Source organism: Opisthocomus hoazin, chromosome 15 (assembly GCF_030867145.1).
Source record: "Opisthocomus hoazin isolate bOpiHoa1 chromosome 15, bOpiHoa1.hap1, whole genome shotgun sequence".
NCBI classification, from domain to species: domain Eukaryota; kingdom Metazoa; phylum Chordata; class Aves; order Opisthocomiformes; family Opisthocomidae; genus Opisthocomus; species Opisthocomus hoazin.
In genome coordinates this window covers 26,565,569-26,578,729 of record NC_134428.1, presented here as the reverse complement: position 1 = coordinate 26,578,729, position 13,161 = coordinate 26,565,569, and the positions used below count along the sequence as shown (strand labels likewise).

The following is a 13,161-nucleotide window of genomic DNA, read 5'->3' as shown; positions in this document are numbered from 1 at the left end:
TCTTAAAAAAAGCCTTCATACTCAAGCATCTTCTTTCTCTGAAATACTAAGCTTGCTTGCTTTATTTATCAGGATATTTGACAGTATCTTGCTCTCAGTAAAATTCTGAAATACAATAGAGTCCTCACCTTTTACAGGCAGATTTCTCTGTCAGCAGTTCTGGAGAAACATACTGTGCTGTCCCTACAAATGAGTTTGCCCGTGCTGGAAAGAAAATTGAAAGAAATACGCAAATACATACTCACAGAGAAGCCAACCTCCCCCCTTCCCTGTCCCCATGCTCTCATCCAACAACAAAAAAAAAAAAACCCAAAGGCAATCTATTGCAAGTTATACAATGCTACAAAGACCCCACAGGAATTTCATTTCTCTACCCATCCACAAAATCTGCTTGGAAGAGACAAATCAATTAGTCTCAGTGATATCTATTTGCTTCAAGAAGCTAGGCATTTAGGCACTCTGTTAGGTATAAAATCTTCCAACACAAGCATACCACATTCAAGTAAAAAATTAAGTTTATCAAATTCAGTTCAGTCCAGGGCTTTTTTCAGGGATTGTCTGCAGCATCATGGATTCACAGGTTAGTGTTCTAAGCAACTAGTGACACAAGAATTCTGTAACCTTCACATTTGAGCAACTCTGATCATCACTGAGGTTAAACACATAATCAGACCAAAAACTTACTATTGCAGCTGAGCCATAGTACCTACATGTTTGTATTCTTGTCTTGCAAATGAAAAGTAATTTGAAGTAGGAAGTAGTTTAACTTCCCACTATATTTGGTGATCTAGCTGGCTATACCACTACACCAAGTATTATCCCTTCTACATAATCTAAACGGTGTCAGTCGAAACTGTTTCGAGATCTCTCAGTGATTTATTAAATAAGAGGTAATGATATTTGAAGGTTACAATTTGGTAAATACAACATACATACATTTTCAAAGGACCACTTGCTGGAGTTGTGTGCATAACATGATGAAGTAAAGAACAGCATACCTTGTCTGCTATCTGCAGATAATACTTTTGCTGTTCCAAAGTCTGTTATTTGAATGTGCATATCTTCATTTAGCAAGATGTTCTCTGGCTTAAGGTCCCTGGAAAAGGCAGATTTTTGTATTTAAACAGCACACAAATTAAAGTTGCAAAACTGTCTAGTGACTTATGTGCATAACACTATTATAAAATGATAGAGACATTCCATAAACATTGTTGTGTCAATTCTCCTCTGACTTGTAGGTGTCAACATGCAGACTGCTAACAAATTTTGAAAAAAACATTAAAATTTTTTCTAAAAATAAAACCTGAAGTAATGAAAAAATCTCAAAACTAAGCTATTGTGCATCTCACTTGTCCAACAAAAATGAAAATAGAAAACCAATCAACCCCAACCTTTCACTCCCAAGCCTTAATTTAAATAACATGACAGATTTATATGGCAGTAAGATCTTCTAGGCCTGTTTACTCAGTGCAAAACGCCAGTTAGTCAAACAATGGCAACCCCCTATCCCCAGCTAAATGTCCAGAACAGGCAAGAACCGTAAACCACCTCCACTCTAAGAATGGCATGTTTACATTTGTCACAAATCCATGTATAATTTGTGTTTCAAATGTATGTGTACCATTTATGTGGACACTGCCTCTGATTCTGAATAAAATCAGACCTCACAGTATCAGACATACAATATATAGCAATATCGAATTAGATGTCAAGAGGTTCATTACCAACAACAGAAAAAACAGGATTGGGCTACATGGTTATGACGTTATTTAGTCTGCACCACATTTCCTCAGTTGACAAGAAAAGACAACGTACTTCCCTCCTAAGAAATATCTTTGGATGGTCATAAAGTAATACAAAAGCATGGGAGTTCTTTCGGTTGACTGGTAAGAAAAATCAGTGCCAATGCAAAGCTGTTTCCATCAACCACTGTGCAGCATTATTTTCCTCAGATTACAGCCCCATATTGCTGAAAAGCATGGGTTGTACAGTTGTACAGTTTAAAGTCTGTGGACTAGCACAGAGAGCAATTTGAATGAAGTAAGTATGACACACAAGCCATAAAAATCCTGTTCATTTTCCTATAACTATTCTGAGAGAGAAGTTGAAAGTACTAATAATGGAATGGACCTTTTTTAAGAGTTCTGTGTGGGGTTTTTTATGTATCCATATGTATATATAGAGTACTCTATATACACATAAACATATAGTTTATGTAATATATCATATACCTATATTATATATTAATATATTATGGATGTAGGACATAGCTATGTATCTAGATACACAGACACATATATTTGTAGTAGCTTTTCCAGAGTAGCCTGGCATCTTAAAGTGGTTCTACCTCCTGTCGTATTTCTTTAGGCAGCAGAAAAATTCCAACAGCTTTCAGGCACTGCTAGAGCTATGGACTTACAATTAAATAAACTTTATACTAGGTTCTCTAATTGCATAATTTCACTGTTTTCTTTTGAGCTCCTCATAGTGGCATTGATATGAAGACAAACATAGAGCAGCTCTTCTGTAATACAGCATTTCCAAGACAGGCTTAGCAATAGTGACAATCATGCTATATTCATTTATAAGCATTCTCCCAACCTAACACATGGATTATATAATCAAAGTGAAACTGGGAGTTCTTGAACTCTCTTTTTCTCCTGTAAAAAAATTTATGCTTTTCGTATTCTCCACATCCAGCCCCCTTAGATTCTATTCCAAATTATTTCACAGAAAAGTACTAGGAAAATACTTTGTCCTTTTAAACATAACTGAAAGAAGTAATAATGCTATCAGAATTAAAATCAGCCAGCTTTTTGCCAATTAGCATCTACTGTTCCATGAACAACATGAACATGCTTGGGAACCAACAGACACAATAGATTTCTTACCCAATAAGAAGTTCTGTGGGTCAGATTTCTCACACTTACAGCCTTAATTTGTTTAATAAACATGAATAACAAAACATGCTTATCTAGACATCAAGAACAACTGCGAAGGTCCTATTAAAACCTTTGCTAATTTTCACCATTTAGTTATCGTTCTGCTCTGTAGAAACTGTTCACACAGTGAAAACTGACAAACATTAATTTCACTTTTCTTGATGACATGCTGCACGCTAATTTGCACATCAGAAAAATTCTAGTTGCTTTTGGTATGTAACACCACAGAAAAAAATGTAGTTAAACAAAAAGTCAGTTTCTGGTTTTAGACCAACTGATCAAGCTTGAAAAAGACAAGCTTTTGGTAATGTTAATTCTAGGCCAAAATGTTTGCTTACTTTTTCCAGCTAGAACAGGGACTGGCTCCCCTCCTAAATTTTTCTTTGTTTAGCTCCCTATATTAACAACAGTACTAACGCTAATGAAATGCTTTCCACAAAATCCATGGTTTTGCTTTAGAATTTACTAAGAACATTTCTAGAAAAATCACCTTGTGCATAATCAAATGCACACTGGCCTGAACTTTGTACTACCTGTGAATTATTCCTTTCCCATGCAAATACTCCAGGGCTGATACAATTTCAGCAGTATAAAACCTGGTACAGGTCTCATCAAATGAGCCAATTTTGCGTATATACTTCAGCAGCTCTCCGTTTTTGGCATAGCTAAGCCCAAAATCTGAATGTAGGTATAGTTAAGGTCTAACTCTAAACCATTCTAAAAAATCCACACACCTGATTTCAAAGACAAGAATACTACTAAATACATGAACAACAGGGAAGAAGTTGGTTAACTTGAAACTTTACATGGTAGCAACTCAAAACAATTTCTTAAATGTATTAACAACCTAGAACACAGGTCCCAATTTCTCAGCATAGCAAAGACCACATAAAGGGTTAAATTTTCAGTTTCTCCGGTCACCTGAATAATTAAACCGTATATATAACTGCTCTCATAGATAACTATTTACATTCATAATGAACATTCAACCTAAGTTTAAAATTTGCCCATCACCTGGAAAGTTCCAAAGTCAGCCCAACGTTCAATAAGCAAGTGTTTACATTACAAAAGAGAGCCCCTGTAAGTTCTGTTAGCGCCTTTGTGTATGTATGTATGTATGTACGTACATACACAAACACATACACCACATAAGGCCTGTTAATACTGGTAGCTGAGAAAAATGCAGCCATTTACTGACCCCAGAAACAGACTGATTTATTCTTTTAGCCTTGGCACAGCCAATTAAAAGCAGGATGTTTAGGAAGAAATTCATATGATGAACATTTTCTTCACAAGGGGAAAAAAAAAAAGCTGACTGCAAACCAATGAGCTTTCAAGATGCAACCGCCCTTCGCAATTACTGCTAGAGAAAAAACTCAGGAAACAGTGGCCCAAACACAAGAGTTTCAGCTTTCTATGACTCTGGTTATTCTGTAAGCACTTTTACATAAGAAAAGTTTTAATAGATGTAATTTTCCAAATAAGAACTAGTGCTAAATATAGCTGGCCACCCCTATTTTAAACACAGGAATTGTGGTGTTTTACTGTAGAGATCAGAAACAAAACATTTTGCACACAACCCGCAATTTTTATTGTTAAAAAGTATTTTAAACTTAGATTATTGCAAGTGGCCCTTGAGAATTTACCACATGGACAATGCATATTGTTTTATTCATCTCCCGTCCTGCAAATCACCCACTCTTCTCTCTGAGGGCACACACTCATTCTATTTGCATAATTTCTATTAAAAGCATGATTGCAAAATGGCATACAGTAAGATATTTTAAATACCTCAAGTTATTGTCATCATTCCTGTTAGGCAATGTTTCAAACAAACCAAAACAGGGGATTGTTACTTTCAAGAAAGTGTTGCAGCAAGTTTTAAAATGCAAAGGATACATAGCTTTTCATCATCCTGAAAGGTGAAGTAGAGTTTCACAAAAAAAGGGTGATCCAGGCGGGACATTACATCTCTCTCTCGTGTCACATATGGCACCTTGTTTTCTTTTATGATATGACGTTTTTCTAGAATTTTAACTTAATGAAAAAAGAGAATGAAAATGCAGGAGGTACAACCAAATGAAGTCCATCTAAGCAATTGGTTCGGGGGCTTTTTTGTTTAGATAAAATTACCATAAAACCCTATTCTGTCTTTTGAACAGGTGTTTTGTAACAGGACTACACTGATACTGTATTTTTAAAAAGTTCACGTTGAAACAGTCAATACTTACTGGCGTATTCTCTAGAACTTGCCAGTTCTCGAGCCAAGACAACCTGTTGCCAGAGGAGAGAAAATACATTGTAACCATCATTAAAGACATACACTAACATTGAATTTGATCTTCCAGTAGATGTTTGAATACCAATTGGCCAAAATAAGCGATCACAACTGCAATCAGCAAGACATTTAAGCACATGTTTGTATTATGCTGGCTTCAGCAAGACCTCTGCAGAAATTCAGTTCAGCGTAACGATGCTTATTTTGCTAAAAGATTTATACACCTGACTGGGTAATCACTGATTTGCACTTTTTTCCCCCCAGAAAAATTCCGAAGATTGTAGTGTAAGTCACAGAAAATGGCCAAATCTTCTTAACAGGAGTGGGGGTAAAACCCACACCAGTAAGTGCTCTGAGGAATATTTATAAAAATCTGTCACAGTAGTTTTTCTTCACATAAATGGCAAAGATTATGTAAGAAGTTGGACAGATCTTTCAACTACTTACAGTTTGACAGGAAAAAGATTTAAAGAAAGGGAAATAGAGATTTCCAATTGGTAGAAGCAAGGGATAAAATTTCAGGCATGCAGTTCTATATTTTTAAAAAGAAAAGCTTTTAAGGAAACAAAGCTGTCATCAAGAAAGAACTTCTATAAAAGACAACTTTTAAGACAATCTGAGAAGTCCTCTTGCATGAATCTGAGCAATAATCCTGTAACAGAGAATTACAGGGGTTTTCTCATTTTAAGTTTATACGCATTCAACACCTTGCTAGAATCTCAACAATATACTATTTTTTAATTATTTTTTTTAAAATTACTACAGCAGCCTTGCTTCTAATCCACTTCTCATTACATCCTAACTCCTTGCAAAATAAGTTATAACAGAGTACTCCAAAAAAGCTTCATCTTACATCTGACACTAAATATTAGGCACTAAGGAAAACGAGCTGCTAAATAAGACACTTTCAGGCAAAAGAAGTGCATGCGGTTGCACTCTTTCAGCATCAGAAAATTGAAACCTCAGTTCAGTAGTAAGAGGCATCTTTAATTTTCTAAAAAACTTCACCTTCTACAAACACACTGAAGTTCACAGTACTTCAATGAAAATTTCCACTAGAAACAACCAGTCTGTTACAAGCTGCATCTCTGCATAGGGAATTTTTGAGACCTTCCTGTGTACACAGGTAATACTATTTAAAGCTATGCAATCAAGATGAGAATGTTCTTAGCTCTTCTAATTTTTGTTGCCAAGTTTCATCAATCAATTCACCATTTAAGCCACTGAAAGCATGTCACTTTAAAAGTCTGTTGTTAAATAAATACACAGATATATAATGCTAAATTTCTGCATTTTGGAAATTGGTATTTTACATTTTCATAAAACAATTCCATGCCATCAGTAAAACAAAAATCCAACGGCAATCTTGCCTATATATACACACAGAGTCCGTAGTCAGAAGTGATCAACTGACACAGGTGAAAATACACCTTGGCTAGCAACTCTCGAACTTGAATTAAAGCTGTATAGCTCCAAAGACTGACTCTCCTCCAGTCCTGCATGGTATCAAATATTTTACCATTAGATTCAGATGTATTACCCACACGCTTACACTGATATTGAGCAGCTGTGTTCTAAGTACACAGGACTGAGTATTTGCCTCCTAGCATGCGTACTTGGGAACCCTTGGGGGGGGCAGAATATGTACTAGCCATAGAGGAGGTGGTGAGTAGGACAGCATGCCTACCCAAACAGGAGCACTGTAATTCTGCCGCCACAGAACAGGTATTATTCCGAGAGGAGCTTGAAGCTGTCTACAAAGTAAGTAGGTTTTCATTACTTTAAAAGAGCAGAGCAACAACTAGAAGGCCCTCCATGTGTGTACCTTTTAATATCAAGCATGGGTCCAAGCACAATTAGAGCTGCAGAAGGAGGTCAACAAAATTGCAGAATACTCTGAAGAAGAATCCCAAGGCAAGATCACGTGCACCTCTGCTGAATTTGAAATACAGCACTAAACCAGATAGAGTTTGTGATAGCCTAACAGAAGTCCAAAAAAACTGAATATATTCATTATGACCCCCTTTTTTTTTTTTTTTAGTCTGCAGATGTCATTGAAAGCATGGTAATACGAAGGCCCCTGCTTTTTGAGGTGAACACTTTTTCAGTCAGAATATTGGTGAAGACCTTGGGGAGTACAATCAGATCTCTGTATCTACAACCATGTTTAATAAGAACAAAGCATATGCTGTTTAACAAGATGCTTTGATAACAATGTGAACATACATGCCCCCACAGATCAAGAGCTCTGATGTTGATACATCAGCGGGTTGTGCTGCCATCCAGAGGGATCTCAACAGACTGGAGAAATGGGCAGACAGGAATCTCATGCGGTTCCCTTTTTTGAACTGCAAACTCCTGGGGAGGAATAATCCCATAAACAAGGATACTCTGGGGGCTGATGGGCTGGAAAACAGCTTTGCAGAAGAGGAGCCAGGGGTCCTGGCAGACACCAATCTGAACATGAGCCAGCAATGCACTCTTGGCACAAAGACGACGAATGGTATCCTGGGGTGCATTAGGAGGAATGTTGCCAGCATGCTGATGGAGGTAATCCTTCCCCACTACTCAGCACCGGTAAGATCACACCTGGAGTACTATGTCCAGTCCTGGACTCCTCTGTAAAACAGACATGGAGCTACTAGCTAAGAGTCCAGAGAAGGACCACTAAAGTTCGTAACAGAATGGAGAATCTCTCATTTGAGAAAAGGCTGAGAGAGATGGGATTTGTTCAGCCTAGAGAAGAAACATCTCGGGGAAAATCTCACCAATGTAATAAATACCTGAAATGGAAGTGTAAAGAAGATGGAGTCAGGCTCTTTTTAGCAGTGGGCCAAACAAACACAGAAGGTTCCATTTGAACGTCAGGAAATGCTTTTTTCCTGTGAGGGTGACCAAGCACTGCCACAGGTTGCCCAGAGAGGCTGTGGAATTTCCATCCTTGGAGACAATGAAAAGCTGTCCAGACATGATGCTAGGCAACTAGCTCTAAGCGGTCCCGCTTAAGCGGAGGGGTTGGATGAGACCATCTCCAGAGGTCCCTTGCAAGCTTAATCCTCCTGTGATTTACAGTAAGATGAACAAGCAAGTTTCCTTCTTGAAGAATGCAGTCTATAGGCTGAAGGCTACAGTCTTTATCCTGAGCTTAGTTTTTAAATTTAAAAAAATTTCAAAAAAAAAAAAAAAAATCAGTTACTGAAGACAGGACTGGCCATTCCTTTTTTTTTTTAAATAGTAATAAGCAAGTACTGTTAAGTCCCCTCCAGCAACAGTTTGTAACCTGTTCAATGGCCATGGAAAGGAGAATAAGCAAGCATCTCCTGTGCAGTCTGATCATAATGAAATGCGTCCCTAAAACTATTGATCAGTTTCTAAAGTCATAGCACTGCAATAATGGACCAGAACTGCTAGGCTGACAGAGGAAGTAACAGGCAGGAAGAACTAACTCCCCAACATGCTTTCTCTAGAACTATGTGAGGCCCAGATGATTATGTTAACTGAAATCCTGCTTGTAAAACGCAAAAGAATAAGGCTACGTAGGGATTAACATTTTAATGGTATTCAGTCTTTCCTGTTGCCTGCTTCAATACATTTGCGCTACCTAGACTTGGGACCAAAAAAAACCATCCACCAGTGAACACACAGAATTTTATTTTCAGAGTCTGGCCACTTAGAATGCCATGCTAACTTTCAGAGACCACTAGCAGAAAAGCATCTCACTGAAGCAGTGTACTCTGGTATACCCAAGAGGTAGCAACTCCATTGGATTCTTTAGGGAAACCTGCAAGTTTCAAACTACATACTTCAGTGCAAATTACTCTTGATGACTACTAGAGGCCTGCTTCCTAAACACCACAGTAGACTGTATAGGAAGAACCAGAAAAAACAACATTTAGAGACCAAGAACCAAAAGGTACATACAACAAATGACACGTGAAAAAGATACAGAAATATTACTTCTTGTCTTACAATGGTACAGCTACAAAAGCATCAAATGAAAGTATTAATTGCTTCACAGGTTCTTTAAGATAACACTTAAGTAATTCATTCCTGTGCGATGTGAGAATTAAGTTAGAAACAATTGATCTAAAGCTACTGAATAGAAAGATAATAACTGTGGCTCATGGAAGTCCTTGAGGGCCATGACTCTAGAGGCTGAGAAAGAATATTGGAGAAGTGTCGCTGTTCTTACTTTCTTCCCTAAGCATCTGGCAGTAGCTGCTGTCACAAACAAGTCATTGCGTAGAAAAGTTCTCACTATGACAAACTCCTAACCCAGTTCCAATTCTTTTCATCATAAAATTTTAACATAATCCATTGTGCTATCAAACTTACATTAGAAAGTGATGTCTCCTAAAAATCCAAGCATCAAGTCATCAGGATACAACGGAACTTCTCACGAGTTTAGAAAGTACTTGAAAAATAAGCACCCACATTTAGTGCAACACTTGAAATCATTATGTCCTGCTCATTTACACTTCAAGCCGTTCTCTCCAGATTTGTATCTCAGCAATATTACTTGCACAACAAATTTTGAAGCTGATCTAAGATATTTGGCACTTCTTATAAAAAGTAAAGTTACCGTTGAAAAAGATCCTTCACCCAGAATTTTCCCAAATTTGAAATCATCAGGTCGTTTCTTTCGAGGCTGTGGAGGCTGCTGTCCTGTATGTTGCTGCAGGGAGTTGGAACTAGATCTTGATTCAGCTGTAGTGCCCTCCATGTTAGATCCCTGTCTGCTGCCACAGGTGGAAATGACAGATGGAGTGCTGGCATCTGCTTGGTTCCTCACCATTGAAGGGGATGAACAGGAGCATAACACCACACTAGACTGGATTGGAACTGCATCATACTGAAAAGAGAAATTAAACTGTTATTTCCATATCTTCAAATAATTACCACACACATCTGCACTTTATTTCCATATGAGCCTCATATAAAGTTCTGTTTGAAAGGGTTACCATTAAAATGTCTTTAGGAGGGAGTATTAGTATTTATTTTGGAAATGGCAGCTCTTAATTTGTTAAACAACTCTGTTCAGGTCATTCTGCGCACACACATATAGCTGTAAATCAAAAATCCAAACGCTTTAATTCAGAAATGCTCTTTTCAAACTCAAAAAAACGCTCCCTAACACCAAGGTATCAAATTTCAGAGTATATTCTCCTATGCATAACACGATCTTTAAACTGTATTTTGTGCTCAGAGGCAGAGCCATCTGTCCACTCTTAACAAGTACTAGTTTTCCTGAAACTAGATGAAAATAAACACCTGTATTCATGACTAACATTAGTTTAGAGATTCAAGTTAAGATGAACTGTAAATGAACAAATAAAGCATGAAAACTTTAATGGAGAGAAAGGATATATTCCTACACTTTTACTTGGAATGTCACTTTCTCCAATAGTATTTCTCTTCAATACGCACTGGGGAAGGACAGAAGGAAAAGACAGAACAACATACAAAAGGCAGATCAGCTGGAGAATTTAATAATCAGCAATATCTAATACTTTTTTTGAAGTATGCTCTGGTCCATAACCTTTTAAAACAAGGGAGATTATGCTATTTAAATTGTACATATGACCACGTAAAGACATCCCAATTCCAAAGCAAAGAACCAGATAGAGCCCAGAAAACAGCAAGTATAAAAAGATACACTCCAAATACTGATTCTTGTAATAGACAAAGCAAATCATCATTTTGTACCCTTTTATCAATTTTTCTCAAGTAAGACCAAGGAAAACATGTCACACTGCTTTCCCTCCCTGTTTGTAATATACCTCCATTAGTCTGTCACATGTCTGCTTCAAATGTTTTACTTGAAACTGGCCAGAAAGCACAGAGAATAGGAATGCTCTGCTGAACAATTACTCACAATAAAAACTGAAATAGTATGCAAACAGAGGGAATATTTAAGAAAATTAACACCATGTCTGAACATTATTTTTTAATCTCAATATTCTAACATACATCTAGCAGAATGAAACTATGACTGAATGAAAGTCTTATAACCTCAAAACAGATTATTCTACAACCCTGACCTAACCTATAACATACTTCATGTTGATATTCAAATAAACATTACTTCTGACAAAAAGAATATTTTATCTCATGAATTTAAATTTGATTCACAAACAATTTTCTACATTTCTATCAGAAAACACTTTAGAAGGGAATTGGACTTGTGTTCAATCAGGCATATGGGCTTAAAGTAACTAGCTCCCAAATGAGCAATTACTCACTTGGCTGTGCTTAATACAGTAAGTAAAAGCAGCCCTTATTCACTTCTTTCAAAAATAAGATACAATTCAGAAATACACTTTGCTTACACATTTAGTGGCATTACAGAACAATGAGACACAAACATTTCTAAGCATGCAAACATGTACTTTCTAAATTGAGATGAAGGTAACAAGGTCAAAAGAGTACAGCTAAAACTCTCTATTTCTTCCACTCTCCATAGCCGATATATATATTCTGAGAAAGCAAAGTCAAGATTAATAACAAGAAGGACAGAGGATGATGCAATAGATTTGAAGTATCAGTTACCTAAGAAATGACAGATCTATGCAACTAGGTATGTTGCACCTGAACATTTATAGCAAAGGTCACTCCTACACTTGTCTTTCCACGCTCCACGTATTCTTGTTTAGAATCTTGTGTCCTGTATTTACCTTCTCACTTTTATTTTGAAAGATTCAAAAAAACATGTCTGCAGAGATTATACATGTTTCTACACGCATGTCTTCACATATGCCAGAGACAGAATACAGGCTAGCTCATCCGGTCTAACCTCATACAGCCACTCTTTCGCAAAAAAAAAAAAAAAAAAAAAGATATGTAAGATTGTGCTTCTGCTAGATACAGACTTGTTTAGTGAGATATGAGTCAATCACTGAAGAGTTTAAAAACCTTCTAAACGGCATCTGCAATTCTCAGAATCTTGAGGATGCCCTCTTTCCAGCAATTATCAACATTTCTGAGCTGGCAAGCCAGTGAAAGCAGAGACCCTCACACAGCGACAACAGACTTACCTATTGCATGTCATGGAGCACCATGCACCACACTGATAACCACCGATCTAATCATTTTATCTCTGCTTTCAAAAACTAGTCTCTAACACTACCTACATTCCTAAGCTCTTAAGGGTGCTGTTTCTAATTTACTTCCAATGAGGAAATTGTTTCCTTCTTAGTGCAACAGACTGCGAGTTTGAAAAGCTAATAAGGAAGAAAATAACAAAACTGCTGAAGGTAAGTGGAATTACAGATCAACATACTGAAATCTTCATTAACTAATTTTCTCTAAATCACTAGAAATAGGCTTCCTTTTATTTACATGCCATGTGAAGTAAGTCCTTATATTGTTCTTTTCCCCTTTTGCCTGCAAACAATAGAAACAAAAGATAATAAAACTCGAATCAATGCAACAAGCCCACGAGATACCATTGCATTTTTCCTTTTATACTTTCCTCGCTCCCCTTTGTATGAAAAGCCAGCCACAGGCAAAGCTCCCACTTATCTAAAAGGACCTATACCTTTCAGAATCCTTTCTGCAATTCCACATTTTGACAACAGCACTACCACTACAACTTTTAATATATCTAAGCACACAGTATGCATCAAACAAATATCACATTTCTCCAAAGCAAGTACAACCACAACAACTGCATCTCTACCAGCATCTTCCCACTGCAAAATCTGCAACACTGCTTTGCTGATACAGTTCCACCAATACTAACGGCAGCAAAAAATAGTTGTAGAGACCAGGCCTTCTGAAGCTTCTAGTATCTTTCACTTCTATCCTAAGTGACATGGTACTGAACCCTGAAGATTACTGAGAAAATCTTTGCTACCACTGAAACTCTACTAGCAAAATCTCATTTCTGTTACAAAGACAAGTCAGTGTGAATAGAGTCCTAACCTATCACTTGTCCAATAA

General features: G+C 37.1%; 1 protein-coding gene across 4 annotated transcripts in view; it reads right to left on the bottom strand.

Moving 5' to 3' along the window:
- The window catches only part of PDPK1 (3-phosphoinositide dependent protein kinase 1), a 34,114-nt gene that overhangs the window by 11,163 nt on the left and 9,790 nt on the right, over positions 1–13,161 (bottom strand). For 3 of the 4 annotated variants that reach the window (XM_075436257.1, XM_075436255.1, XM_075436254.1), the window contains 6 exons: positions 9,803–10,072; positions 5,174–5,216; positions 4,842–4,979; positions 3,476–3,620; positions 999–1,096; positions 129–204 (listed from right to left, as the gene is read on the bottom strand). In XM_075436257.1, the coding sequence (XP_075292372.1) occupies positions 129–204; positions 999–1,096; positions 3,476–3,620; positions 4,842–4,979; positions 5,174–5,216; positions 9,803–10,015 (713 nt within the window). In that variant the 5' untranslated portion in view covers positions 10,016–10,072. Of the gene's footprint in view, positions 1–128; positions 205–998; positions 1,097–3,475; positions 3,621–4,841; positions 4,980–5,173; positions 5,217–9,802; positions 10,073–10,595; positions 10,647–13,161 lie in introns of all 4 variants that reach the window. The other variant, XM_075436256.1, reaches the window with a different exon arrangement.